Consider the following 24,922-nt stretch of genomic DNA (forward strand, 5'->3'; position numbering starts at 1 on the left):
TAATCAGAAAAATGACTTGTTCAGGGGTTTGGAACAATGTAACATATTTGCCATTCTGATATTTCGAAACGCATGTACAGTCAGTCCCTGGGTTTAAAACATCTGACTTAAGGACAGCTTGTACTTACAAACAGACTGACATAAAATCTGTTATAAATTTGCGTAAAATACAGTGGTTTATAATTTCAAACTCACTCACTATTTTGTGATGCTCGTGAAAAAATTGCACAGCTTGAATGGTTTGTCGGTTCGATATATTGTACCACATGTAGTTACTTTTATTACTGTATAATTTAGTTTATGTACTGTATTTTTTTTCCGACATCTACAAATTCGACTTAGGGAATGGATCTCATTCTTAACCTGAGAACTGTATACATTTAATAATTTGACTTAATATACCCTGTTAAACTATTCTTTCAGAAATTCAATAGTTTTAAAACCTTGTCATTCCATATGTGGCAACTCCCCTATTGTAAAGCTTTGAACTGCAGGCATGAGTGTTTCAGTAAAACAGCACAGCAGCAGGCTTCATCCTCCCTCTCTCTCTCTCTCTCTCTGATCTGCTGTGGCCACAGGGGCTGTACTGCTGAAGCTGGTTGTACAGCTGAAGCTGGCAGGGCTGATTCATTCTTTTCCAGCACACACTGGACAGATGGACCATTCTGACCTACTTGGTCGTTTAGGTCCAGAAAAGGTGGAAATGGGATGCAGTTGGGATAGAGGGAACACAAGGAGGTTCCCAAGGAAGGCTATCGTCTTTTTCAGAAGGTATCTCCAGGACCTGCTTTTTATGCTGTGGAAACATGCATGGACAGAGAATAGCAAATTAAACTGCGTTGATCCATTGTGTCCTGTCACTGCTCACTGCACTCCCCATCTTTCTTGGTGGTGGAGAGGGAGTCTGGAATGGATGATGGAATGAAGGGCAGGCAGTAGGGTGCAGCGGGGTGAGAACAGATGGTGTGCAGTGGATTCCTAGAAGTAGGAATTCAGATGGGAATCGATGTCCTTGAACTGCAGATCCAAATGAGCACCCCTTGGTCCTTCAAGTGAATTCTCAGGAAACTCCTTCCTGTTCCCCAGTGCACCTCTTTGTTGTAGTGTAATCCAGTTATGGAGCATGATTGGGTTCTTTTTTGTCCTTCACTGTGCTCCGTGTGACCGCTTGTCTTAGACCTGGTAAAACAGATCTCAAAGTAGGTCATTCTTAATCCAGCTCTTCTCCTCTTCTGACGGTTGGTGTGTGTGGATCACTGGACCATGATGGTGGCTATGGGGCTGGTTCTACTGGAACATTATATTATTGCTTCTTTTACCTAGACTGGGATCAATCAGAACTTTCTTTACTTTGGTGAATTATCCATTATCCCGAATAGGAGCCCTTCCATAATGAATGATGCTTAACATCAGTAAAGATTTGTGGGGTATTGGAGCTACTGTCTTCTGTCTCTACAGCTGAAATAAAGTTCAATGAATAGTTATTTATTGAGAACTGTGCATTTCCATTTTCTCTCCATATACATGAAGTTCTAACTGAAACATCACGCATGTGCCTGACTTGATAAACGATAATATTCTTGCATATGTGAAACCCTGAATTGTTGTGTAAGAGCCAGTCCCTCCCTGTCAGCATTACCTTCGTTAAATTGGGTGAAATCTGTTTTCAGGTGACGGCAATCCGAGTAAATGGGATCCAGTGCAGACTAGGCTTTGTCTGTTTTTGATGAGTTGCTGCTTAGGTATTACCATAGCAACTGCAAAAGCCAGCAATACCCTGAGCGGAAGACCAAAAAAAATCAATGAGCAGTATAACATTGCAAGAATGACGGTCCATTTTTCACCTTTGCTGGCCAGTGTCAGAATCCGTGGCACTGAGAGCCGCAGCTGTGCTGATAAATGGGGGCAGAAATTGCTCCTGTTGTTCGGTGTTTTGTTCTCTTATGATATGAATTGGCGCAGTATGACTTTAGATGTTATTTCACTGAAATGATTCATTCCCTGGAAGACAGGGAGTGTGCTTAAGGTCCTGTTGAATTGGCTTTCTTATTGCTGTACCTTTACTACAATTCAAGTGAGAGTCCAGCACGAATGTAATGTTTCCTGTTCTATGTCTGACCCAGCTGTGCATTGTGACCCTGTGCCAAGGCATCTTCGAGTGTACAGAGGATTGGAGGCAGATGGAGGTAACGCGAATTTCGAGAATGTTGAACGCTGACGTTGACTGCTGGAATTGCAGTCACCGCTGATGGATGGCACGCAGGCTACGATGAGGCGCGCCTGTAGCGACCTGGCCAGCTGTGGCTTGAAAGACTGCATATACCAGTATCATATTTCTGCTTCCATGGGCTCCATCCATAGGCATCCTTTCTTGACAGCTCTTCCTGTTGCATTGCTACTGCCTTAATGGCAGCAACACCTGTCTATAATTTGGCTTTTGGGTACCAGCCATAGACAGAAGTTTTGTACTTTGTGCTGGGTTCTGGACGCCGGCCTTAGAAGGTATGAATGACACCAAGAGCGGACAATGCGGTCGCGCCTCCATAGACCTGATTCATGCATGATTCATGTTTACTCCTGAGCGGCAGGGCAGTGACACATTCTAGAATGGCTTTACATCTCAGGGCTCCCATTTCTGAATGTGCTGAGGAGGAATTCCAGAACAGAGAATATTTGGGTCGTCACAGTGGGGGACCACCGAAGAGGAGAGGCAGGGAGACGATTGAATTACCTAGAAATGTGGCACTTAACCCTCTGTGTATTGGAGGAATGAAATGTGTACATGGCCATGTAGGAGCTGTCTACACACAGACATTTCACACATCTGGATTTGTCAGAGAAGTGTGATACTGTGTCCTAACAGATACCTGTGCAATACACAAAAGACATGGGAGAAATTGGTATTTGGATCCAGCTGTGTTTATTTGAAGCTGTAACCATGACTTGGGTGAACACTAGAACTCTAGGGGATGATGTGTGATTCTGTTGGTTAGGACTCTTTCTTGTGATTGGAAGGTTGCTGGTTCAAATCCCTTGGCTCCTAGAAGTGGTTTCACCTTTGGGCTTAACCTCAGTCACTCCAGACTGCCTGACCCTTCTCCTCAATTGGATGTCAATTTGGATAAGAGCGTCTACTAAATAAAATGTAAATTCTTCTAAATGGTTCCTCGAAATAACATTGAGGGACACGAGTCATAGATTCTTCGGCTGTGTGCTGTATTACTTTGGCACATTTAAAATCCCAGGATGTCTGCCTACAACTTGAAACACTTGGGATGAGTATTTGCACAGGGGTTATGAAGAGAGTTCTGATGCATTCTTTGGAAGGGTTTCTGGAATGATCTAATTGAGGTTAGTGTGATTTATATAATGCATACATGGTTAGTCCTGGTAGCAATGCTTGATAAGTCTTTCCAGTATGTTTCTTGATTTGATGCATGAAGGATTTGAGTTTGTTTTACATATGGAAATATTTTATTTTTACATGGAAAAGTTTACTTTTTGTATCCAAGTAAAAGTTTGGCATTACATTCTAGTTTTTAATGGATATTTTAGCCAAAAAAAAAAGAGTTTATACTCAATTCATTGTGGTGGGCTTTCTTTTGCTCTGGTGTTGGTCAGTGATGTTTAAGTCCTTTTTGGGTCTGTCATAACACATGATGCAACTTGGGGAACCTTGAAGCTATTAGTCAAGGCTGTAATCATATGCAGTAATCAGGAGCCTCGGGGGGGACCTGGGCTTGGGGAGTGTGCCCTTTCTGACAGCCGTTTCTGATGCCCATCCTGTTGCCAAGTCTGGTCTTTCGGTTCTAATCTGTTGTGGAACGAGGAGGAACCTCCTGCCAGCGTCTGGTGTGCTGATCTTCTCTTGATCAGGTCACGCTGTGGTTCTTTATGGAATCTATTCACCGTCTCTTAGCAGCAGCTTGGCTGTACTCTCTCCTCCCCCCCCCCCGTCACAGACGGAAGCCCCCCAATCTGGGGCCAATTTCCTGTGTCTTCTGTCAAAGAGACAGGGTAGCGTAACTCAGCGCTGAGTAATGTCTGCCAGGAACCAACGGCAGGACAGAGACATGCGCGATGTGAGGCTCTCTGAGGGGCCCTGACTGTGATCCTCTGTGAAAATGATTAAGTAGTTCAATCCAGGGGCTCCATCTTGTCCTGCCCTCTTCAGAAAACGCAAATCAGCTGCAGCTCGCGAAGTTTGTCTCAATCTGTTCGTTGGTGGTACAGGTAACTTCAGCCTAATGACAGTCTAACGATGGCTTGGGGTTTGAGTCAGAGGACAAACGGAGCAGTTGCCCTTCCCAGCATGCTTTGGGTACCAAGCATGGAGGTAGTGCTGGTAGTAGCAGCCTTGGAATGGCCCCTGTAGTGCCTTACAGACTTATAGCTTCTTATCCTTTTCTGCAGCTGGATGTTATTAGCCTTGAATATGCGGCCCCTCTGTGGCCAGTCTGTCTCAACCATTTCTCTCTTCCGAGTGGGACACAGAGAAAGCCTCTCCTACTGTCACTTGAACAAACTAAATAGACCAGCTTAGTTTCTCCAGTTTGCATTGCCTGAAGAGGAATCGATAGCTCCCGCATTATTATAATGACTTCTGGACCTAGAGGCGTTTGATTTGTCCTGCTTAACCAGCAAAAATTGCGTCTGATTTAAAGATGCCGTCTCATTGATTCTTGTACTGAGAAAAGACGTTTTCTCCCATGCAGGCCTGCTGCACTGCTGCTTGTTTACTGCAGAGGAGGCTGTTACTCGTACTGGCCACAGAGGGCGCTGCAGGACTCACAACACAAGCTTAAATCAGTGTTTGTTTGTTCTGATGTGTATTTTCAGCCATAACATATATAATTTTTTTCTCTTTCTAATGGAGTACACGCCAGCAGCTCAGGGACTCCCAGGCACATATGGCACTCCTCACAGCCTTGAGCGTTTGTACGGGATCACCAGGCCGTCTGCTGCAGTCCGTGCTGCTGAACAGAGAACATGAGGTTTGAAAATGAGGCACAGGGCTGGGTGGCTCGTCTTCCCTGCATGCGCTGCTATTTTCAGCTCTTCTTTCTGTCTTACTGCTGCAGACACGGAAGCAAAAGTGAGTCGTGCGACCGCTTGCTCTCTCTCTCTCTCTCTTTCTTTACTGCTGGCGTACCCTTTCCATTGGATCCTCGCCTTAATATTGGCTTTTCAGAGTCCTTATTTTGCAGCAGGTACCTGACAGAGTGGGGCCCTTCTGTGTGGCCCCTTTATAAAGCATGGACTAGTTAGAGGTGTGAGGTAGGGACTCTCCTGGTGGATGTAACGTCACCAGCGATGGCTGTAGGGTCAGTCCATGCTATCCTATGGATGGCTGCAATGTTGCTGTTTCCTGCTGCTCCTCCAGGGGTCACCGGTGAGAACTTGTGTTCGTCCTTGTTGAATAAGGATTCCCACCCCTAGCAGCCGGTTGGCTGTGTCTGAATGATGGACAGTTCCTGCACATCTGCCTGTACTCTCCTGCTTAAGGCTGGACCACAAAACCCCTCCAGATGTGAGCATCCATAACTCCAGTGAAACTTCCGCATTTATAACTGGGCTATATTTATATCTGGATTGGGCTCCCCCGTTGGGTCTGGTTCCTCCCAATGTTTCTTCCTTACCGCTGTCACCTCTGGCTTACTCTCTGGGGTCTTTGGGCAGGGAGGATTTAAAGCAGTTTGAGACAATGAAAATGAGCTACACAAAAATGAATTGGATCAAATGAATATAGAGAGACCCCCTCGAACTGGTGGTGTGATCTGCACCTGTCCTTACAGCTGATGGGGTAGGACTGTACCAAACCCCCTGCTGAGGGGGAGGGTCCCATGATGGCGCCATGGAGGCCTTCCGGTAAAAGGGAGCCTGGCCCTCCCACCCACTCTGGAGGGCAGTTTTTGCCCCTGGGAGGCAGAGGCAGCCTCGCACCGTCCCATTGATGCGGGGAGGGGGGGGGGGGGGTCGTACCATGTGCATGTAAGTGTGAGCAAGGGGCGGGGAGAACCACAGCTGCGCTATCTGTGTCGTAACGGCTGCTCTGTCACAGGAGCCTGAAACCTGATATAAGGAAACGGTGGATTCTCAGAACTCGCGTGTGTGAGCTTGGTGCTTGGTGTGTGAGCTTCAGTAGTGCAGCTTTTAATAGAAGGAGCACACATGTGTACATGAAGATTAATGAATACTGCAAAGTGCTGGAGATTTTTACAGTATCCATCCAAATATTGAAATGATTTCTGAATCAGTCATTTCCGGACACATTAATCTTTACATCGGCGTAGCTCTTCATATCCTGTGTTGGGCTGCTGTGATCTTGAGTCCTTTCCCAGGATGCAGAGGCAACAGGGAAACTCTCCAGATATGATGCTGGTCCTTCACAGTTCACTTCACGCCTATTTTTATTCCAGCAGGAATGAGATTATGAATTGTCTGCATGTGAGCAGTGTGTTTGCTCTTCAGAAACTGGTGTCAAATTAGACATTTGTTTGATTCCGCCGTTTGTGTCCCTACAGTCAGGGGACAAGCAGAGAGCCCTCGAGGAGACCAAAAACTACACTACCCAGTCGCTGGCCAGCGTCGCCTATCTGATCAACACCTTGGCCAACAATGTTCTGCAGATGCTGGACATCCAGGCGTCCCAGCTACGCCGCATGGAATCCTCCATCAACCACATCTCCCAGGTCAGTCCTTCCTCTCTCAGGGCACAGAAGCAGAAGATGCTCTCAGCCCCACATCCTGGCCCTGAGCTTTTACTAGTGTCCTCACTGGTGTCACTGAACGCCGACGTCCTCCACCCTCCATATAGAAGGAGGAGGATATTTTTATGTAGGAACCTAAGGCTTAGGATACGGATCATCTCTGTAATATTCGGGTCAGGTGGCGGTGCTGGGGGCATGGTGCTTACATCACTCATTTAGCTAGAGACGACAAGCACATTTTTAGGACCCCGAGTGTGATTGGTGATGATTTTCCACCTTTGCATCACATGATGGAGAACCGCGTTTCATGTGGCCGGCAGGTCTGCGGATTGGTGGTGGCTGTCCTGCTTCCATTTGTGTTTAAATACCCAGTTAGCCTTCAGGATTATGCAAGAACTGCAAAGTGAGGCCAGCCCTTGAAGGTCAGCTAAATATCAGAAGGCTGCTCACAGTTGTGCATTGTAAGGGGTTGCGTGGTCGCATTTATAGCAATGCAGCGGTCGGATACTTGTTGTTTCGAAGCCAGGTGTGAGGCGGCCTGGGGGCACGACGCTGCAGTGCTTCTGGGGAGCTGGGAGCCGCTCACAGCCTGGGCTTGCTTGTTAGCTTAACCACCATTGGCCTTTACACACTGGGGATCTTCTAAGCTGGGCCAGGCAGCCATTCCCACAGCGCCCTGGTGCATCCTGGGACATGAGCGCTCATGGAGCCAGTCCAGCTGGATGTGTCAGCCAGGGCTGCTGCTCTTGCCAAGACCAGACCTTGGCCTTCTTAGTCGCTCTTTCAGGGTTCTGTCTGCCCTGCAGGTTCCCTGCCATGGTGGATGCTGTGTGCAGGTCTTTTAAAGGGACATGCTCAGAGGCTGGTAACAAATCCGCTAGTAAAGGCTGGTTTTGCTGTGACCTTGTGGTAATGAGTGACTGGTTTCCCCTTCCTCCCACTGCCAGACCGTGGATATCCATAAGGAGAAGGTGGCCAGGCGGGAAATCGGCATCCTGACCACCAATAAGAACACGTCCCGCACACACAAGATCATCGCCCCCGCCAATCCTGAGCGGCCGGTGCGCTACATCCGCAAGCCCATTGACTACAACGTGCTGGATGACATCGGGCATGGAGTGAAGGTAGGATGCTGGTACAGACACACGACGCACAGGGATGTAGCAGACAGTCAGTGCTTGATTAGCAGTCAGTTCAGCATCTACTTTTCACTGAACACTTTTTTTTAAAGAACCGTCATAAATTGTTCAAACCATGAAATTTCTTGAATGAATTAAAACTGCTCCTTTAACCAGATGATTATTTGAGGTTAACCCTTTCTCGTCTCTTCGAACCCTGACATTTTAACACTTTTCTCTTTCTTTGGCTGTCTCTTGCCCTGTATTTAGTGGTTGCTTAGATTTAAGGTAAGGATTTTTTTTTACAAGGTTGCATATGTTGAGCATTCCTGTACAGCAGAAATGCTCTTTTTCATTTTATAATTTAGTGTCCTCATGCGTGATGGTTTGATTTTTTCATAAGTCATGTGATGGCTTCCCCCCCCCCCCATCATGCTGCTGTCGTCTTTGTTGTGTTAGCATTACATCTTGGATAGCGCCTCCGACATCAGCAGCACTGATGATCATGGAGGGCACCGTTCATGCTGTTTGTTTGATGCATGCCGCCGCGGAGCTGGGTGCTAAAGCATGCCACAGCGCACAGCCCGGCTCTCCTGCCACCGGGCTGGCACCCAGTGCTGCCCAGTAGGCCCGAAAATTCAGTTATAGGGACGGAGATGTGACACCATTTGGTTGACGGTTTGTGTAGCACATTTGCTAAGGTTATTGGCCCGGTGGCAGTTCTTTGCGGAGAGCAGGCCAGCGCTTCCTGTCGCGGTTGGACGCGGTTGGCCGCTTTGACCCGGAGTCGGCAGCCCCTCGCCGGAACTGCATGACTGGCCGGCTGTGGGGGTGACAGCAGGAGTCCGGGCGCTTGCTCTGCTCCATGCCAGTGTCAGCGTCGCCCTGATCTCTGTCTGTGCTTCTTGTAGCTCCGCCTCTTCCTGCGTTGCTTTCGGCCATGACGTTTCAGTCCGGTGGCCGTGTGACCTCTAACCCCGCTGCGTCCTGCAGGTCAGCACCCAGAACATGAAGATGGGCGGTATGCCCCGCACCAACCCCCCGACCCAGAAGCCGCCAAGCCCCCCTGTGTCTGGGAAGGGAACCATTGGGTATGTATGCTGGCGGGGGGCGGGGCCATGCCCCTTTCCCGGGGGCGCTGCCCACCTTCACACGCAGGATGCTCCCTACAGCCTGGCACCCGAATTCAGGCCCATGGACCCTGTCCTGTTCTGCACTTCACAGTTTGGTTTGATTCCTAATCCAGGCTGATGGGGGGGGGGGCGAGCTGCCCTTCCGTGACCTTCAGCATGGGCACAGCTCCACTTTGTGTGTTCCTCGAGTTTAACAGGCCTTCACTATACTTCCAGATTGCTGGCTACACCAGTCCGAATGCCTGCTGGGTTTGATGCCGTTTGACAGCTCATTGGTACCCTGCTTGACCCTCACTATCCCTTATCCCCCCCCCTCCCTAAAGGGTAGCAGCCCTGTTCTAAGGGGGTGGGGGGTGTGATGCCTGCTGGGTAGCTATACACTACCTTACTGGGGGGGGGGCTTGTGGAGTCTGAGCTCATTTCCCCAGCGCGCCCCCGCCAGCTGGCCGGGCCTGAGGCCTCGCGCTCCCTCCCACGCCTGGGGCAGGAGCTGCTGTGGGACCAGGCCAGGAGAAGCCATGGGCCAGGGGTCCTGCTGTGGCCATGACCTGCATCTCTCACACACTCACACCATATCGCACTCGTGTGTGTGTGTGTGTGTGTGTGTGTCATTCTCCTCATACTGCTCACGCTTGTGTGTTATTTATTTATTATGCTGACCCGCCATCTGGGAGTGGGTCTGGGCTGTGAAAATCGCAGCTTCTCACCAAGCTGAGGATTGTGGGAATGATGAAAACTTGGCTCTGACCTTAACTGACTCTCTCTTTCCCTCTCTCTCTCTCTCTCTCTCCCTCCCTCCCTCCCTTCGCTCCCCCATCACGTGTTCCAGATGCCGTGAGCTGGAGACGCCAGTCTACACTGACACTGTACTGTCGTCTGTTTCTTTCCAGACTCCGTTGAAGAACTATTTGTTTTTCTGAATCTTCCTTTATATTTGATATACTGCACCTGCCATGTCATTTTTTCCAGGGTCAGATGTGTTTTGGTGGCAGCATTTCTGAAGAGTAGTTTAATTTCATTTGCCAGCCTGTAATTTTCTGGTGCATGTCACTCAACTAACTACCTCTTTGTCTTAAGTATGAAAATGTGATTTTGACAATATTGTATGAACAATATTTATTTTCACCTCATTTTAGAGTTTGTTCCATGTTGCCTTTGTTCCACGCCTGAGTAGTTGCAGTTTAATGGTTGTCACTGTCTGAATCCAATACTGCTTCAGATGGACGAGGAGGGACTGAAAGTGCCTCTCTAACTCGGAGTGGTCCGATCTTCATTAGCGAAATCGGCCCAGTGCCAGCTGAGCTTTCACAGTGACGGCTTTTTAAATTTCAGCTGGATCGCGCACACTGCCACCAAAGGTGTCACTCTGAAGCTGGATGTGTTTAAATGAGATGCAAGGCTGTCATCATCTTCAGCAGATCGAGAGCCAGAAGCTGACCGCCTGGTGGTCATGTCTGTGCCTGTCTGTGCCTGTCTGTGTGTCTGCGGGGGGTGGTGGTCTGTATTCATTCTGAAAGCTGTGTCTTCCCACATACTCGTCCTCGTGCCACCAGTGTATCGACCTTGTTCTCCCTCAGAAGTCAGATGTCTTAGGGCGAAGGGTGCAGTAAATGCAGTGTGCAGTGTCGATCGCTATGATCTCTCTCCCAGCTAGTGATTATGCAGGGTGACATTCATGTAACGCAGCTCGTGCTGAAGCGAGCACACTGCGGGTCATAAGTAAGGCAGCTGAGGTGTGTCTGCGCTGGGCTGGAGCTCGCTCCTGCTGTCTGCCCATTAATGTGTGCACAGGAACATTCCCCCCCCCCCCCCCCCTCGCAGTGTCACCAAGAATACCACACAGAACCTCCCTGTTCTTTTATCAGTCTGTTGCTTGTGCCTTTTCCGTTTACGTGCACATTTTTCAGTTTGTTTCCATTTTGAGTGCATCACCCACTGGATGTTGAAATGCTCTCACACCCCCCCTCCCCTCACAGGAGGCACTCCCCCTATAGGACGCTCGAGCCGGTGCGTCCGCCCGTGGTCCCTAACGACTACGTCCCCAGCCCGACCCGCAGCATGGCGGCAGCACAGCAGCAGAGCCCTGTGCGCACGGCGTCCGTTAACCAGAGGAACCGCACGTACAGGTACCGGGACACGCGCACGCAAGCAGACACGCACATACATGCTCGGGCACGCGGCCGGCACACGCCCCTCTCCCCCGCAAATCGCTACACCGAGGTGCGTTTCTTGCTTCCTCGGGCTTCTGCTAGTCTAGCCAGTGTCTGCACCCCTGGCCGGGGTGGGGGGGGGTTTAGCTTAACCTGCTACTTCATTTGTTCAGGAGAAGCCCCTGTAAACTGCCAGAGTGGGGGCGGGCTGTGAGGGGGGGGGGGGGCTAAAGCAGTGTTTTCACTGGGAGGAAGCAAAAGTGGTCTTTCTGAGGGTCCCAGAAGACCCCCGCCCCCACCCGTTTGGCGGGTAGCATAGCTGCAAAGGCCTCGCCCCGGAATTGGCACCACCCCCCTGCCCCCTTGCCAGGCTGGAATGCCAGGGCCGACGTGCCACGAGGGTGCCCGGCGCTCGCCGATGAATAGGGACCCGCAGGGATCGTCCTGCGGCCCCACTGCCTCCGGGGGTCTGGGCCGCCTTCCCCCGTGGGGGGTCACAGCCGACAGACCCCGTCCATCCGTTGGCCCGTGTGTCCCTGCTGCCTTTGATTCTTTGACCTCAGGTTATTTTTCATTGGTTAGCTGTCATACGGGTGGGGCGGGGGGGCTCAGTATAGGCTGGTGTGCAGGTGAGCTACCTGTGGGTGAATTTGCCCTTCATGTGCCCCCCCCCCCCCCCCCACATGTCGTGTTGTGTTCTTGCCCCTGTCTCTAATCGGCTGCCTTTCTCTCATCTCAGAAGCCTTGCATCTCCCTGTCTTTTCAGTGACAGCCCCCATTCTGGCAGCATCTTACTAACAATCCCTCTCTCTCTCTCTCTCTCTCGCTCTCTCTCTCTGACTCTCCTCGGCATTTTAATCGTTTGTTTTATTATAATTTTTTATTTTCTTTTGGAAAGTCTGCGCTCTTGGTGGGGCTCCTACTGGCCGAGTCTATTAGACGACGGACTTTCTAAGCGCTGAAGGGGGGGGGGGGGGGGGGATTTCCACTTTAACTCCAGCTTGGGTTCCGTCTCTGTGTAGCTGCTGCGGGCGTCCTTCGCCTGCACACCCAGCCCCCGATGAAGCCCCACCGCGAGTCGAGACCCACGTGTCTTGGTGCTAACACTACTTTTCCACGCCATCGTCCGTTTGATTTCGCGTGCGACCGCCTCGCTGTGATACCTGCATGCCAGTGAGCCGCACTCAGAGCCGCTCAGCTAGGGGGAGAGCTCGGAGGCCGGGCCTCCCTCCCCCCCCCCTCTTGGCTGTGGCTGCTGTTGTGCCTGGTTCTGAAGTCGTGTGATTCACTGCGATTCCCGTGGCGGCCAGCAGAGGGCCGGAGCAGTGCCGCGCACACGATGGCCAGTATGTCATTCCCTGCCCTCGCTCCTCGGCAGCAGCAGTGGGAGCAGCGGCGGCAGCCACCCCAGCAGCCGCAGCAGCAGCCGCGAGAATAGCGGGAGCGGCAGTGTGGGTGTGCCCATCGCCGTGCCGACGCCGTCCCCTCCCAGCGCCTTCCCAGGTAAGCCGTGCGTCCAGCCCCCCCCTTACTGGCTAACAGTCTCTCTCTCTGACCAATCAGCCACTGCCTCATGCCCCGTACTCCAGCTGCCTTCAGCCTTGCATCCAGCATCACTGGCTTCGGGTAGTTTTGGTGTCGCTGTATTTGGGCCCCATTGAATCGCCACTTTATTTGAGCCTGACAGCTGGGGTTTGAGTTCCAGGAGTAGAACAACACAGAGGCTTCAGTTCCAGAACATGTCTGTGCCGGAGATAGGCAGCATATTTCATATAAATGATCTTTCATATAATTCATATCATTGCATATGGAGGCATTTAATGTGATTTATTCTTTCTCTGAATTGTTAAATCCTCCGTTGCCCACAAAGGATTCCTGATGCTCTGGGTTTTTACCCCCCTTACCTGTGGCATGTGAATTAGCAGGTAACAAAGATAGAATCCAGCAAATTTAGGCCTGGACTCTGTAGGAAACGGGACGCGGCCCCCCCCTCCCCACGGCCAGCTGGAGCGGGGGGGCAGAGTGCGCCGGTCTCTTGCTGCTCTCCTGAACAGAGCACCCGCCTCTTCCTTATCTTTTCATTCGGGCTTTCTCTCTCCCCCCCCCCCCCCCCCCCCCCCTTCACCTTTTCCTCTGTAAGCCACGGCTGCTGGCCCTTCAGGTACCCCTCCTGCTTCAGCCAACCCTCCTCTGCCCCCCACCTTCACTCCTCCTCCTACCGCTGCCTCTGACACCCCCAGTGCCCCACCTCCCACCCTCGACCCCTCTCCGACACCTCCCTCCGAGGCCCCGAAAGCTCCACCGGAGGCCACCCCTTCCTCCCAGCCCCTCCCTCCTGCTGTCGCTGCCTCCTCTGCTACTAGCACCGCCCCTGCAGCAGGTGAGTCTCCTCCCTCTTGCAGCACCCCCACTTCCTGCTGCCTGTGTCCTGCTTCCTCCACCCCCTGCACTTCATTGGCTGTTCAGTGTCCAGGAAGTGGGCCAGCTTTGTCCCATTGGCTGACCCAGCCTTGCCTTGGATTCGTGTTTTCCACATTCTTTATTCCAGCTGCATTCTGTTGTTCATTTATAGCATGATGAATATAGCAGCTTGATTGATGTAAATCCCATAGTGCACTGGGGCCAAAGGACGGGGAGGTGGGGTTGAGGGAGCTGCATCATAAGAGTAGGTAGTTCAGGATTGAGTTGTGCATTGTCAACAATTCCACAAATTAATTGTTGCATTTATAGAATTCCGTCCTTGGATAATGGGGAGGTATTGTTTAGAAAATTTTGTTTTTCTGTCCCGAAATCATTATTTGCCCTGCATATTGAACTTGTGGAGTTGTGTACATCAGAAGTGGTGCTGCATTTAAGCACATGCAAGTCCGCACCATCTAATCGATAACATTGATCTTAATCGGCGATAAAAGTAGCTGGCGACAAATTTTCTTATCGATTGGTTGCATTTTTGCAGTGTGCTGTGTGAATTACGCTTAATGACATCACCAGCTAGCAACGTTAATGTTGGTGTTAAGCCTAGTTCACTCTTCATTTTTACGCTTTCCGGTACGGTGGCACGGACTCTTGTGCGCCTACTATATCTGCGCATGCATGCAGTAGTGATGTTTCACCAGACACGCAGATGTATTGCAACAAACACAAATGCAAGCAGTGTGGTGAAATAGGAAAACCTTTATGAACAGTTTTAAAGATCTTACTTGGCTTGGGTGGCGAACTGTATACTTCTTGATGCTTGATGTGGGGTCTCTGCTGTGCCCATGTGCAGTGGAAAAGGGAGGGGGGGACAGGGACCCCAGCCCAGATATGGCTCCCTCTGTACTGCCTCCCCACTGTCCTCTGTCAGCCCCGTCTGCGTTTGCCTGTTTGTCTTCATCAATGTGAATTGCAGCAGCTCTCTTCCTCACTGTGTTGCATGTCGGAATTGCATGGATTGTCGGAGCGACCTGATAGGCCGGCTTGCTGAGTTTATGCCTCGGCCGCTGTCCTATCAGAGCCTTATTGCTCAGTGTGCTCTGTCCCCATCATAGGTTTCACTGTAGAAACACCAGCTGGATCTGCAGAGCTTCTAACACTGTGCCAGATGAAATCAGAAAAGCATCAGCATTTCCACGCAGAACCCTGATAGTGATTGATGCCCTGTAGCGCTTTCTCTAGCCCCCATTCGGAAAAGGCCATAACTTCTCTTGAATCATCATAAATTTTGTGAATGATTCAAGTCTTGCAAATTTTGAAAACTCAGTCTTGCAAATTTTGGTTAGATGAATATCGCTGATTTTGTCATTTAAATGAAAGCTGGTTAAAAATCTAAAATAAAAACAGTGGAAAGCAGGTGTTTATGCAATACTTAAAGTATTTAAAATAATAATGTAAATGCACGACAGCCTAGCTAAACATTTGCATACAGTGTTTCTTACAAAGCAATGCAGAGATGCTACCTGTTTGCATAGTGAGCGGTTAATGGCGAATGCCCTGGTTAAGGATTCGGCAGCAGTGTCCGTTCTGAGAGGCGTTTGGGTAAAACCGAACACGGCACTTCGGTTACTGTGTGGGTAAGTAAGCATCAGGAGTAGTACTATGCCAGAAAAGCAGCATCTGGACATTACATTTTGGCTTCACTCGGTCTCTTTGGAAAATCGGGAAATGAAAGTGGTCTCTAGTGTCCGGAATGTACCAGCCAGATGGGTCTAAGATGAGCCGTTAGCCACTGTTTGTTTAAACCCTATGGGATGATTCACAGTCGCCCCCTGGTGGTTTTACTGCAGGTACCCCTCAGTTCTACAGCATGAACCGGCCAGCGTCCAGGCATAATGCCCCAGCAGTGGGGGGATCCTTGCCATACCGCCGCCCCCCCTCTGCCACCGGCCAGGCCAGCCTGCCCCAGAACCAGGTCAACGGCGGGCCGTACTTCAGCCAGAACCAAGGTACGCTCATGCTGCCATCCTCTGTGTAGCTTACTGTACTTTAAATGTACAAAACGAATGTATGCTCTTAATGTGGCTCGTGTTACAGCTTTCAGTGCCGCCTGTTTAATTATGGTACGATATGAGACGGAGCCGGTTCCAGGGCTGTGTTTGGCAGTCAGAGGCTCAGTGGTGAATGCCGGGTTCACGGCCACGCACGCTGCTGACTGTCACTGGGTGCTCTGTCACTGGGTGCTCTGTCACTGGGTGCTCTGTCACTGGGTGCTCTGTCACTGGGTGCTCTGTCACTGGGTGCTCTGTCACTGGGTGCTCTGTCACTGACTTATCGCTCTCTCTGCTCTGCCGAAGGGCATGTGTTTCTCACGCAGTCGTGTGTCTGCACACTAAACTAAGCAGCTCTCCTTTCTGTGCTCTCCCTCCCTCTCCTTCTCTCTCTTTTTTTCCCTCTCTTTCCTGCTCTCTCTCGGTCTCTCTCTCTCCCCTTTTCTCTCTCTCCTTCTCCCGCCTTCCTTTTGCTGGGCCACACCTGTCCCTCATTTCCCTCCCATCGCTGTGCTCTCCACCTGCCACCACCCCCGCGCTCATTTCCGTGTGGCTGCGAGCAGCAGGCTCGCTGGTGGCCCCGCCCCCCTCCGTCACTCCACAGCTCCCCCTGGTGGGCTTCGTGGCTCGCGTTCAGGAGACCAGTAAGTGGCTTTTGACTCCTTTCCATGCATGTGGTTCAGTGCCATGCCTGTCCCCATGCCTGTCCCCATGCCTATCCCCATGCCTGGCTTGTTGTTTAGCACCATTAGCGGTCAGACTCACCTCCTCCTGCGTCATACCTGTCAGTTTTTTTTTTTTTTTTTTTTTTTTTTTTTTTTGAAGGAAACAGTAGCTTATCAGGCATAAAGTGAGTTAGCAAAAATTATTAGTAATTCATTTACATTACTTACATTACAAGTCATTTGATATTATCAGAGTTGGGGAATTCAGGCCCAGAGAGTAGAAGTCCAGACCGGGATTTTGTTTCAACCAACCAATTGAGTACGCTGTGACTGTGACTCTTTATGTTCACCTGGTTGGTTGAAACAAAATCTTGGTCTGGACTTTTGCTCTCTGGACCTGAATTTCCCAACTCTGGATATTATTGACCCAGCCAGTTGAGAGAGCCAGTGTCTATGAACAGAATAAGCATCTATTTCTTTGTCAGTGTAAGCTTAGAAATATAATCAATGCAAGAATTAATAGAATGATGCGAGTAAGATTGTAAATTCACTTTGTAAATTAAATTACATAAATTAGTTTAGAGCCTAGGATATTTTACAAGAACTTTTAATATTAGATTTTATAAAAGGTTTATCACTAGATTAACTAATTACCTCAGTTGTTGTAAAGGCCCACCAGGCCTTAATTAGTTGTCGGTGAGTCTGCCGACTGAGTTCCCGGAGATCTGATGAGGAGCGAGTTCTGCATGCGGATCCTCGCTGTGACGTGCGAGCATGCACACGCGCCGCCAGTGCAGCATGCAAGCCGGAGGCCTTGACAAGGCCGGCCACGCTCCCTGCAACCCCCACCCCACCCCCCCGCCCGCATGGCCGTCTCCGCTCTGCAGGAACCACGTTCTCACCGGCAGCCCTAAACCAAGCGCTTGGGCGAACGCAAGTCGCCGGGGCCACACCCACATGTCAGCTTATGTCCCGCCCAGTTACAGAAGCCACGCCCCCGCCACCTCCTCCTGTCGACGAGCCAGCCTTTGAGGATTCCCCCCCACCTCCGCCACCCCCAGAAGACTACGAGGAAGACGAGTCGGCCGTGGTGGAGTACAGCGACCCCTACGCGGAGGAGGATCCCCCCTGGGCCCCCCGCAGTTATCTGGAAAAAGGTGCTCTCTCTCTCGTCCCTCTCACTCCTCCTCTCTCACTCTAATGTCACCCCATCATGGGCTCGCTGCACGGTTTGGCTCTTGCGGTGACACCCTGTCCTGTCTCCCTGGCCCTCAGTGGTGGCCATCTACGATTACACTCGAGACAAGGAGGATGAGCTCTCCTTCCAGGAGGGCGCCATCATCTACGTCATCAAGAAGAACGACGACGGCTGGTACGAGGGCGTCATGAACAGCACGACGGGGCTTTTCCCGGGCAACTATGTGGAGTCCATCATGCATTACGCTGAGTGAGCCACAGGGGGCGCCCTCGCCGTCTCCTCGCTCCATGCACCTCTGTTGTATTTGTACACGAATACATATGCATGTGAGGAGAGGGGTAGCTGGAGGGGGGCAGGATGGAAGGGAGAGGAAGTAAAATGGCAAGGACTTTGGGATCTGAACACCTTTTTTGGCATCGTTGTGTTTAAGGGGGAGGGGTATCCAAGATTAAAAATGAACAAATATAAGTGAGTTAGAATTTAAATATTTCATCAAATGCTGTTGTAATAAACACAGAAGTAACCACTATTTTATTATCTTTCCGTTTTTGAGAAAATAATTGAAGTTGAGACATTCTTGTGCTCTTTCTTTACTTTTCCTTTCTTTGCTCACATTCCGTATTCTCACCCGAGACCGTCATGGGGCGTGCCGGCCGTGTTCCGGGCTCGCCGCCGTCCCCGAGTGATGCATTGTGGGAGAGCTCTCGAAGCAGTGCTTTTTAAGTAAACCCAGGGATACGGTTCAGTCTTAAGCGGGCGTGCTGCAGTGCTCACGGTGAGTGAAGTGGGCAGGCAGCGAGTCACCCTGGGCTCACTTCACGGGGGGAGGGGGTGGGGGGTTATATTAGCACAAAGGTCGATTGACGGCGCCTGGGCCTCACCGGCCTCCCGCAGTCGGCAGAGACACTGGTGGCTGGCAGCCCTCTCTGCCGCACATATGCAAATGCTAAGTGTGTCGTAGGAACATCTTTTGACTTTCTTTTGCTTTTTTTTTTTTTCCTCCTTTTTTGGTTGCAAGCTATTGTGTAGTGAATCTAACCAAAATGCCCAGTTGAATTTTAAAAAATCTTTTTATGTAGTGCTGTATAGACTGCATGCTGTATTAAAACTGATTTTCGAATGATCATTTACATTCTCACCATAATCCTCTGCTTCCCTGGGCTTGAGTATGCAAGCGGTCTTTCTGTTATAACTCCTCAATGGCATGGATACTGCATAACAGGAGAATCTCCAGTCACATTCAGGGAGTTCTGGGCCCGTGATAGTGCCATATTGTGTGTATTTGTATGGATTTGTGTGTGGGGTGGCTTTATTATACTCAGTATCACTTTGGAGGTTGTCATCTTTGTTTAAATGGTTTGGAAGTGGTCTGTAATTGGTTTGAAACTACAACTGTAGTCAGGACATTAACGCATAACATGGCAAGTATATGGGAAATGTAGTCCTGACTATGAGAATAACATTTCCCTCCTATTATTTCCTGTAAGAAATATTCATAAATGAAGACTAGATCTCTGAAGCTGACAGCCACTGAAGGGCATATTATTGCACCCCCCTCACTTAAAAAAAAAATACTGGGTAGAGATTATCGTCAAAAGTATTTATCAAAACCAAAAGCACATTGTTTTATAGAAAAGAACTTCTGGGCAACAAAATGAAAGCTGTGTATTTGTTTCCCAGGCTCATGAACATTGCAGTTTGCAAAAAATAAAAAAATTCTATTGAAATCAGCAGGAAAACGCTCTTGGGGTAACAGCAAAAATGAGTGTTATGCACAAAGAGTATATTATAGATAGATAAATATACATGTTTAGGTGTATGAAGTGAGTTGGGTTTTGACTGTTTGCTGAGTTGTCACAGTGAGCGATTTCATCAGTGTGTCAAAAATTTTACATTTTTTCTCCCCACCTTGAGTTGATCTGTTCTTGTGACTCTTGCATGTGTTTATTTTGTGGTTTTGCACCTTCTGATCTCTGCGGCGATCAACCCGAGTGCCATCCCAAAACTGAACACTGGGGGGAGTCGGGAGCTCATGGGCAACTAGCCTTGTCTGCACAGAAATGTAACTGTGGCCCTCAGTCAGAGGGCAGGCAGGGGAACAAACATTAATGAGATGTCTATAATAAAACTATTGGGACTAAATGGGTGTCCTGGCTTTTTTTTTAACCCCTTTTCTGAGTTTTTAGTTTCAAAGTGTGTGTGTGTGTGTGTGTATGTGTGTGCGCATGCTCTTAGCTGGCTGATCCTGAGATGGACTGAGTGATTAACATAGCAGATTAACAGTTCCGATGTGACTCAATAGCTGCATGATTTACTAGTCCAAGGAGCCTGACTGATCACAGCAGGCCTGGAGGTGAGATAATAAGCTTCTAAACCTAATTATACTGTTATACTCGGTCAGATTGACCTTCCTTATCATGTACTCTTAATTTCATTTCCCTCCTGGCCTATGCATTACTCTATGCATCTATTTGGGAGTGAAATACCAATAGAAAGCTGATTTCTGTTTTCTCCCATTTTTTTCTTCATAAATTACTGTTGTTAAGTGGGCTGGGGGATCTGTGCCCAGAAGGTTGTGGGCTTGAATCCCATGGCAGGTGGTGTAATATCAGCATTATGCCACTAATTCCAGCTGCTGCAGAGCTCTGGGTGCTGGCCGCCGCTCTCAGACCCCCAAGCTTTTCTCATGTCCTCGCTGTGTTGCTTTGGACATGTGCCGAAGTGAGAAACGTTCATACAAATCAATTGTAGGACTTACATTGTGACTTCAATCAGATGGTGATCTTTAATCCATGATTTTTTTTCTGTCTTGCATAACGTCTTTCAGTTTGGGTCCCAGATGGCTGAAAAACTTGAATGTAACTTTGGGATGGAGAGACTAAGCCCAGGAGCAGCAGGCATGGGGGTGAAGCTGACTGGGTCAGATGTAATGTGCCCATGCGGTGACTAATATCACCCTTTGTCCTCTGATGGCATGCCAGGTCTATCTAAACCTACGGATCAACAGAGCCAGATAGGGCCTAATACAAAGTGCTCAAACCTGCTGTATGGAACCTACAAATGACCTCTCACGGTCATCATGGAGAGAGAGAAGGTCCATTAATGCCAGAAACGTCAGTCGGAACTCTATACCAGATAAACTGTTTAATCTGGTGGCCAGTCTGCCCCTTCGAAGCGACATGCTCCAGCTGCTTTCAGAACAGCACACGTGTGGTGGGGGGTGGATTAGGGATGCCTGGGAATGCAGGCCTGTTTGCCTGTGGATCGATACTGTTTGTGTAAGAAGGGAATCAAACAATATCCAAGGTTATGTGTTCCGGTGAGAGCGAGGGAGGTGGGCCAAGAGTGCCCAATGAGGGATATTTAAGGAAAGACGGGTGGAGGGAAAAGCTGTTTGTTTTTTTTTTCCCTCCGAGAGACATGAGGGTGGACGTGCTTCTCTGGGTGTTACTGCACGCGCTCTGCTGTGCCGGTGAGTGACGCATGCTGGGTATTAAGCAGCGTGGTCCTGCACTCATTATATTACGTTACGCTGTTTGTATTCGATCGCAAAATGAGTTTCCATTTAAAAATAGAATATAAGCTGAGGTTTTATACTCAACGGCTGCATGGGATAGGGTGGGGATGGAGGCATCACCGGCGTGTTTGGGTGCTGCAGGCTTCCCGTCGCCATGGCGTGCCACACCCTCCGCAGACCGCTGGGCCTTGGGGCGCCGGGCCCTGGGGGTGGCCCTCGACCACATCAACCAGCAGGCCCAGGGCTCCTGGCTCTACCGAGTGACCAGCAGTTCTGTCAAGGAGGTGATTCTTTGTGCTCTTGTTACCAGCCTGTATTTAAAAATCTTGTTTCATTTTTCTCATTTCGGTACCATTGGTGCAGAGTAATGCTGTAACAGAGTAATGTAGTTATATGTGTATTGATCAGATCACTGAAGTATTTACACAATGTGTTGAATATAATACCTAGATCGCCCTCTTGTGGTTTAAAATCCTTTTTTTTTTGAAGAAGAAAAATTTAAAACCTTACATAATTTTAAGTACGCATGCACACATGCACACAAAAGCAGCTATCCAAATCTGTTTAAAAGTGCCACACATTAAAAAAAATATTCTGCCTCATCACTCAGTGTCTCTTCTATGAACAGGAATATATGCATGTTTGCTATACGAACAGGTGTGACGTCTCACTCTCTTCCCCTGCAGATTATCCATAAAGGGTTAAATTCCTATGAGGTTATGCTGAAGTTTGGGATCAGGGACACCATCTGCCCCAGAACATCTGCAGTGAACCCAGAGACCTGCAGTGTTAGGCTGGATATTTCTGCGGTATGATCAGAGCACAATGCAAGTCAGAATCATGGAATTAGCAGCGTGGCTGTAAAGAGACCAGCCCCACAGCACTGAGTAAACATGAGAACGATGAGAACTTGCCTCATTTCTCCAGACTAAAAGATTAATAATTGACCAGTACAAATTTGTCATTTCCTCAGTAGGATGAAACCAATATTGTATTTTTCAAAAGGCTTATAATTATTAGAGGCTCTAATCATTTCCTGTAATATTGGCCAGTACTGCTGGTTAATCCTGTGAATGTGGCACTGGTGCCTCATGAGGACCTGAGATACTGATGTTACAGGGTTCATACATCCTGCCTGTTCAGTACAGCGGTGGGTTTTGCTGTATTTGCAGAACTCTGTTAGTGTTGGCAGCAGGAGACGAGGCTGATGGGATTCTCGTCGGTGACCTGGAGGAGGGCTTAGACAAAGCCAAAACTTCAACTGTCCAATTTCTCAACACTCAAATTCCAACTATAGTGCCAATTTTCCAGGACCAAGTCACAAAATTAAACATTTCCGGGAAGGGAATGGCGATTTTTCTGGAGCTACATTCTCTCACCTGCTCTCCCCCCAGTCCCTGGCATCCTGTTCCAGTCGCGTGCGGCTGACTGGTGACCTCACCGAGCTCGTGTCTATCAGCTGTGACATTGCAAGCAGCTCCAGCTCTGAGTCCAGCAGTGAAGAGGTAGGCAGAAGAGAAAGGCAGACCTCAGCAGGTCACCTGGGAGGGGTTAGGGTTAGGAAACCGAACCAGGTGGCTAGAGACTGCAAGGAATCAACTACAGTGGTACCTCAGAACTCCGGATCGAATTTTCCCCATAAGAAATAATGGAAAACCAATTAATTGGTTCCCGGCCTCAAAAAATTACACCTAAATGTTTTTTTTTTAGCATTTAAACACAAAATGAACCGGATAAAACAAGAAGAGCATATACTGTACTAAACACATCTAAGCACATTTATCAAAACAGTAATTTGTAAAGTAAGAAAATAAATGTATCCAAACAATGTGTCTTGCCCCGATCGTCCGCTCCTTCCGTGTGCCACGCCCCCTTATTTACCCCGTGTGATCAGCTGTTTCTGGTTGTTGTCATTAGTCCTCTGTATTTCGTCCGCGTTTGTTTTTTTTCCCCAGTCCCGTCATTGTATTGTTATTAATATTAAAATAATGAATAAGAGATCTTTATTTTTAAATGTATTTTATTATACAATAATTACTGTTACTATCATTGTCTAAATGTATTTTTACTCTCTAAATATATGTATTCAGCTAGTGTAAACATGCAAGGTGCTATCACAGCGAATGCGAAGCTGAGACTGAAGCTTTACCCTTTGTTTCCGCTGAGAGACGTGCCACGTGATTCATTTCCCCGTGCGTACAAGTTATCTTAGGTCAACGTTCACGGTTTGACTTCTGAGATTCAGATCGAGCTCTAGGTAATTTTTTTTCGAACTGATTGGTTCGACTTTTAAGAAATTCGAGTTCTAATGAGTTCGAGAACTGAGGTACCACTGTAATGTATTCATTTTGAATATGCTTTACATCATGGGACGCACTTAATCAACCTTGACTGATATGTAGAGCTTCCGTTTGGAAGTGAATGACTTTCACATTTCCCATGCAAACTGTAAAATCTCAAAATAATGTGAAAGATGCAAGTGCACGTAAACCCATCCCACCTACAGATATTCGTGACGCTGCCCCACACATATCCATGGGACCCCTATGGGAATGGAGGTAAGCAGCATTATCGTCTCGTTGCCTTGGTGATCAGCAGTGTGCCATTACACTTGTTACATAATAATTAACCAATCGTTAATAGGTCTGGCTCCGCCCATTCTGCCTCGACCCACAGCTGACTGGCGGAACACAGATAACCAACTGAACCATAATGATCTGGGACTTCAAGAGTAAAACAGTGAGGGATACAAGGTCTGATCCAGCCGTCCTGTACATCCTTATACAGGCTGCTTTTGTTGTTTCTGGGTGATGTTTTGCATACAAACCCACTGAAACTGAAAATGTTTGAGGGAGTACAGAATCTGAGAAATAAACTAATATACTGTAGCTCATGTGGTGCTCTTGAACTTCCCCTTCAAAGATATCAGGTTCTTTACCACAAAGGCTACGTTGAGCTGACAATAGTTAGTGCCATAGACTGCGGTAATAATGGCATCTGCCCCACTGATCAGTCAAAAGCATCACGTTCATCTCTACACAGTCATCGCACTCTACAGTCACACCCTAACTGTGTGGTACCTTAGCGATCAAACACATTAGCTTTAACAATACTTAGGCAGTATATTGTCACTGATGGTGGACTCCTCAGGTCTATCATGAAAGCTTGATTATCTATCATCCAAATATCCATAAAGCAATGTGTAAGCCATAAAGATCTGGTTTAACATCAGATACTTGCATATTTGGGCAAAGATCTTAGTACAACAGAAGCACAAGTCCATCAGCTCAAATAGAAATATGGAAATAGGTCTGAATAGGGGTTGTAAAATATTCCTGGTACTCTTGGTTTATTAATATATTTTGCTTACAAACCCACTTAACCATCTTTTTACTGACAAAGAGTCAAATTTACAAGTGCATAAAGGCAATGCCTGGATGGACAAAGCCAATTTAGGACTGAAAACATTTACCACCAAAATTACGCGTGACGCCATATCAGACAGCTAATGTGTATTGTCTTCAATACAACTCAGCTTGTTAGTCTGGCAGTGACTGACTGGAAGTAACAAAATAACCTCTAAACAAAACATAGGTAGTAGACAGTTACATGTTAGCGGTTCAGCCTTCCTCTAACTGCCCCAAACAGGGTGGTGTAGGTAAACTGAAGCTGACCCCAGGCAGCACCGGGCACAGACACACCCAGTCATACTCTATGGACCCAACCACGCATCTCGGAGTGGTGGGAAGGAATCTGAGTGCCTGCGGAGACCCACGTGACACAGTGACCACAGAAACTGTCCTTCATTTTTTGTTGTATAGTTATGACTGATAATTAGATGGCATTCCAGCAGCATGCTTCTCCAGGAAAATCCCAGGTCAGGCTGAGCAAACTGTCCAGGTGCTGGTACCCAGCCACCATGATCCGATGGTGGAAGAAGTTATCTAACCATTAAGACGCTCGAC

The 24,922-nt window shown here is 48.6% G+C and overlaps 2 protein-coding genes across 16 annotated transcripts in view; both read left to right on the forward strand.

The window, feature by feature from the left end:
• Window positions 1-19,582, forward strand: part of abi2a (abl-interactor 2a) — a 30,619-nt gene extending 11,037 nt beyond the window's left edge. The window contains exons 2-12 of one of the 15 annotated variants that reach the window (XM_023805858.2): window positions 6,525-6,692; window positions 7,658-7,834; window positions 8,099-8,116; window positions 8,822-8,919; window positions 10,938-11,087; window positions 12,490-12,614; window positions 13,252-13,491; window positions 15,377-15,535; window positions 16,141-16,221; window positions 17,223-17,399; window positions 17,518-19,582. In XM_023805858.2, the coding sequence (XP_023661626.1) occupies window positions 6,525-6,692; window positions 7,658-7,834; window positions 8,099-8,116; window positions 8,822-8,919; window positions 10,938-11,087; window positions 12,490-12,614; window positions 13,252-13,491; window positions 15,377-15,535; window positions 16,141-16,221; window positions 17,223-17,399; window positions 17,518-17,693 (1,569 nt within the window). In that variant the 3' untranslated portion in view covers window positions 17,694-19,582. The remainder of the gene's footprint in view (window positions 1-6,524; window positions 6,693-7,657; window positions 7,835-8,098; window positions 8,117-8,821; window positions 8,920-10,937; window positions 11,088-12,489; window positions 12,615-13,251; window positions 13,492-15,376; window positions 15,536-16,140; window positions 16,222-17,222; window positions 17,400-17,517) is intronic. The other 14 variants (XM_023805862.2, XM_023805859.2, XM_023805864.2 and 11 more) reach the window with 14 other exon arrangements.
• A 978-nt stretch (window positions 19,583-20,560) lies between these two features.
• On the forward strand, window positions 20,561-23,806 carry LOC111840732 (secreted phosphoprotein 24). The gene is made up of 6 exons (XM_023805888.2): window positions 20,561-20,912; window positions 21,099-21,241; window positions 21,644-21,766; window positions 22,352-22,462; window positions 23,464-23,515; window positions 23,601-23,806. Exons 1-6 carry the CDS (start codon window positions 20,750-20,752, stop codon window positions 23,690-23,692), a joined length of 684 nt encoding a protein of 227 aa, XP_023661656.2. The 5' UTR covers window positions 20,561-20,749; the 3' UTR covers window positions 23,693-23,806.
• The last annotated feature ends 1,116 nt before the right edge of the window (window positions 23,807-24,922 follow it).

Source organism: Paramormyrops kingsleyae, chromosome 1 (assembly GCF_048594095.1).
Source record: "Paramormyrops kingsleyae isolate MSU_618 chromosome 1, PKINGS_0.4, whole genome shotgun sequence".
Lineage (NCBI taxonomy): Eukaryota > Metazoa > Chordata > Actinopteri > Osteoglossiformes > Mormyridae > Paramormyrops > Paramormyrops kingsleyae.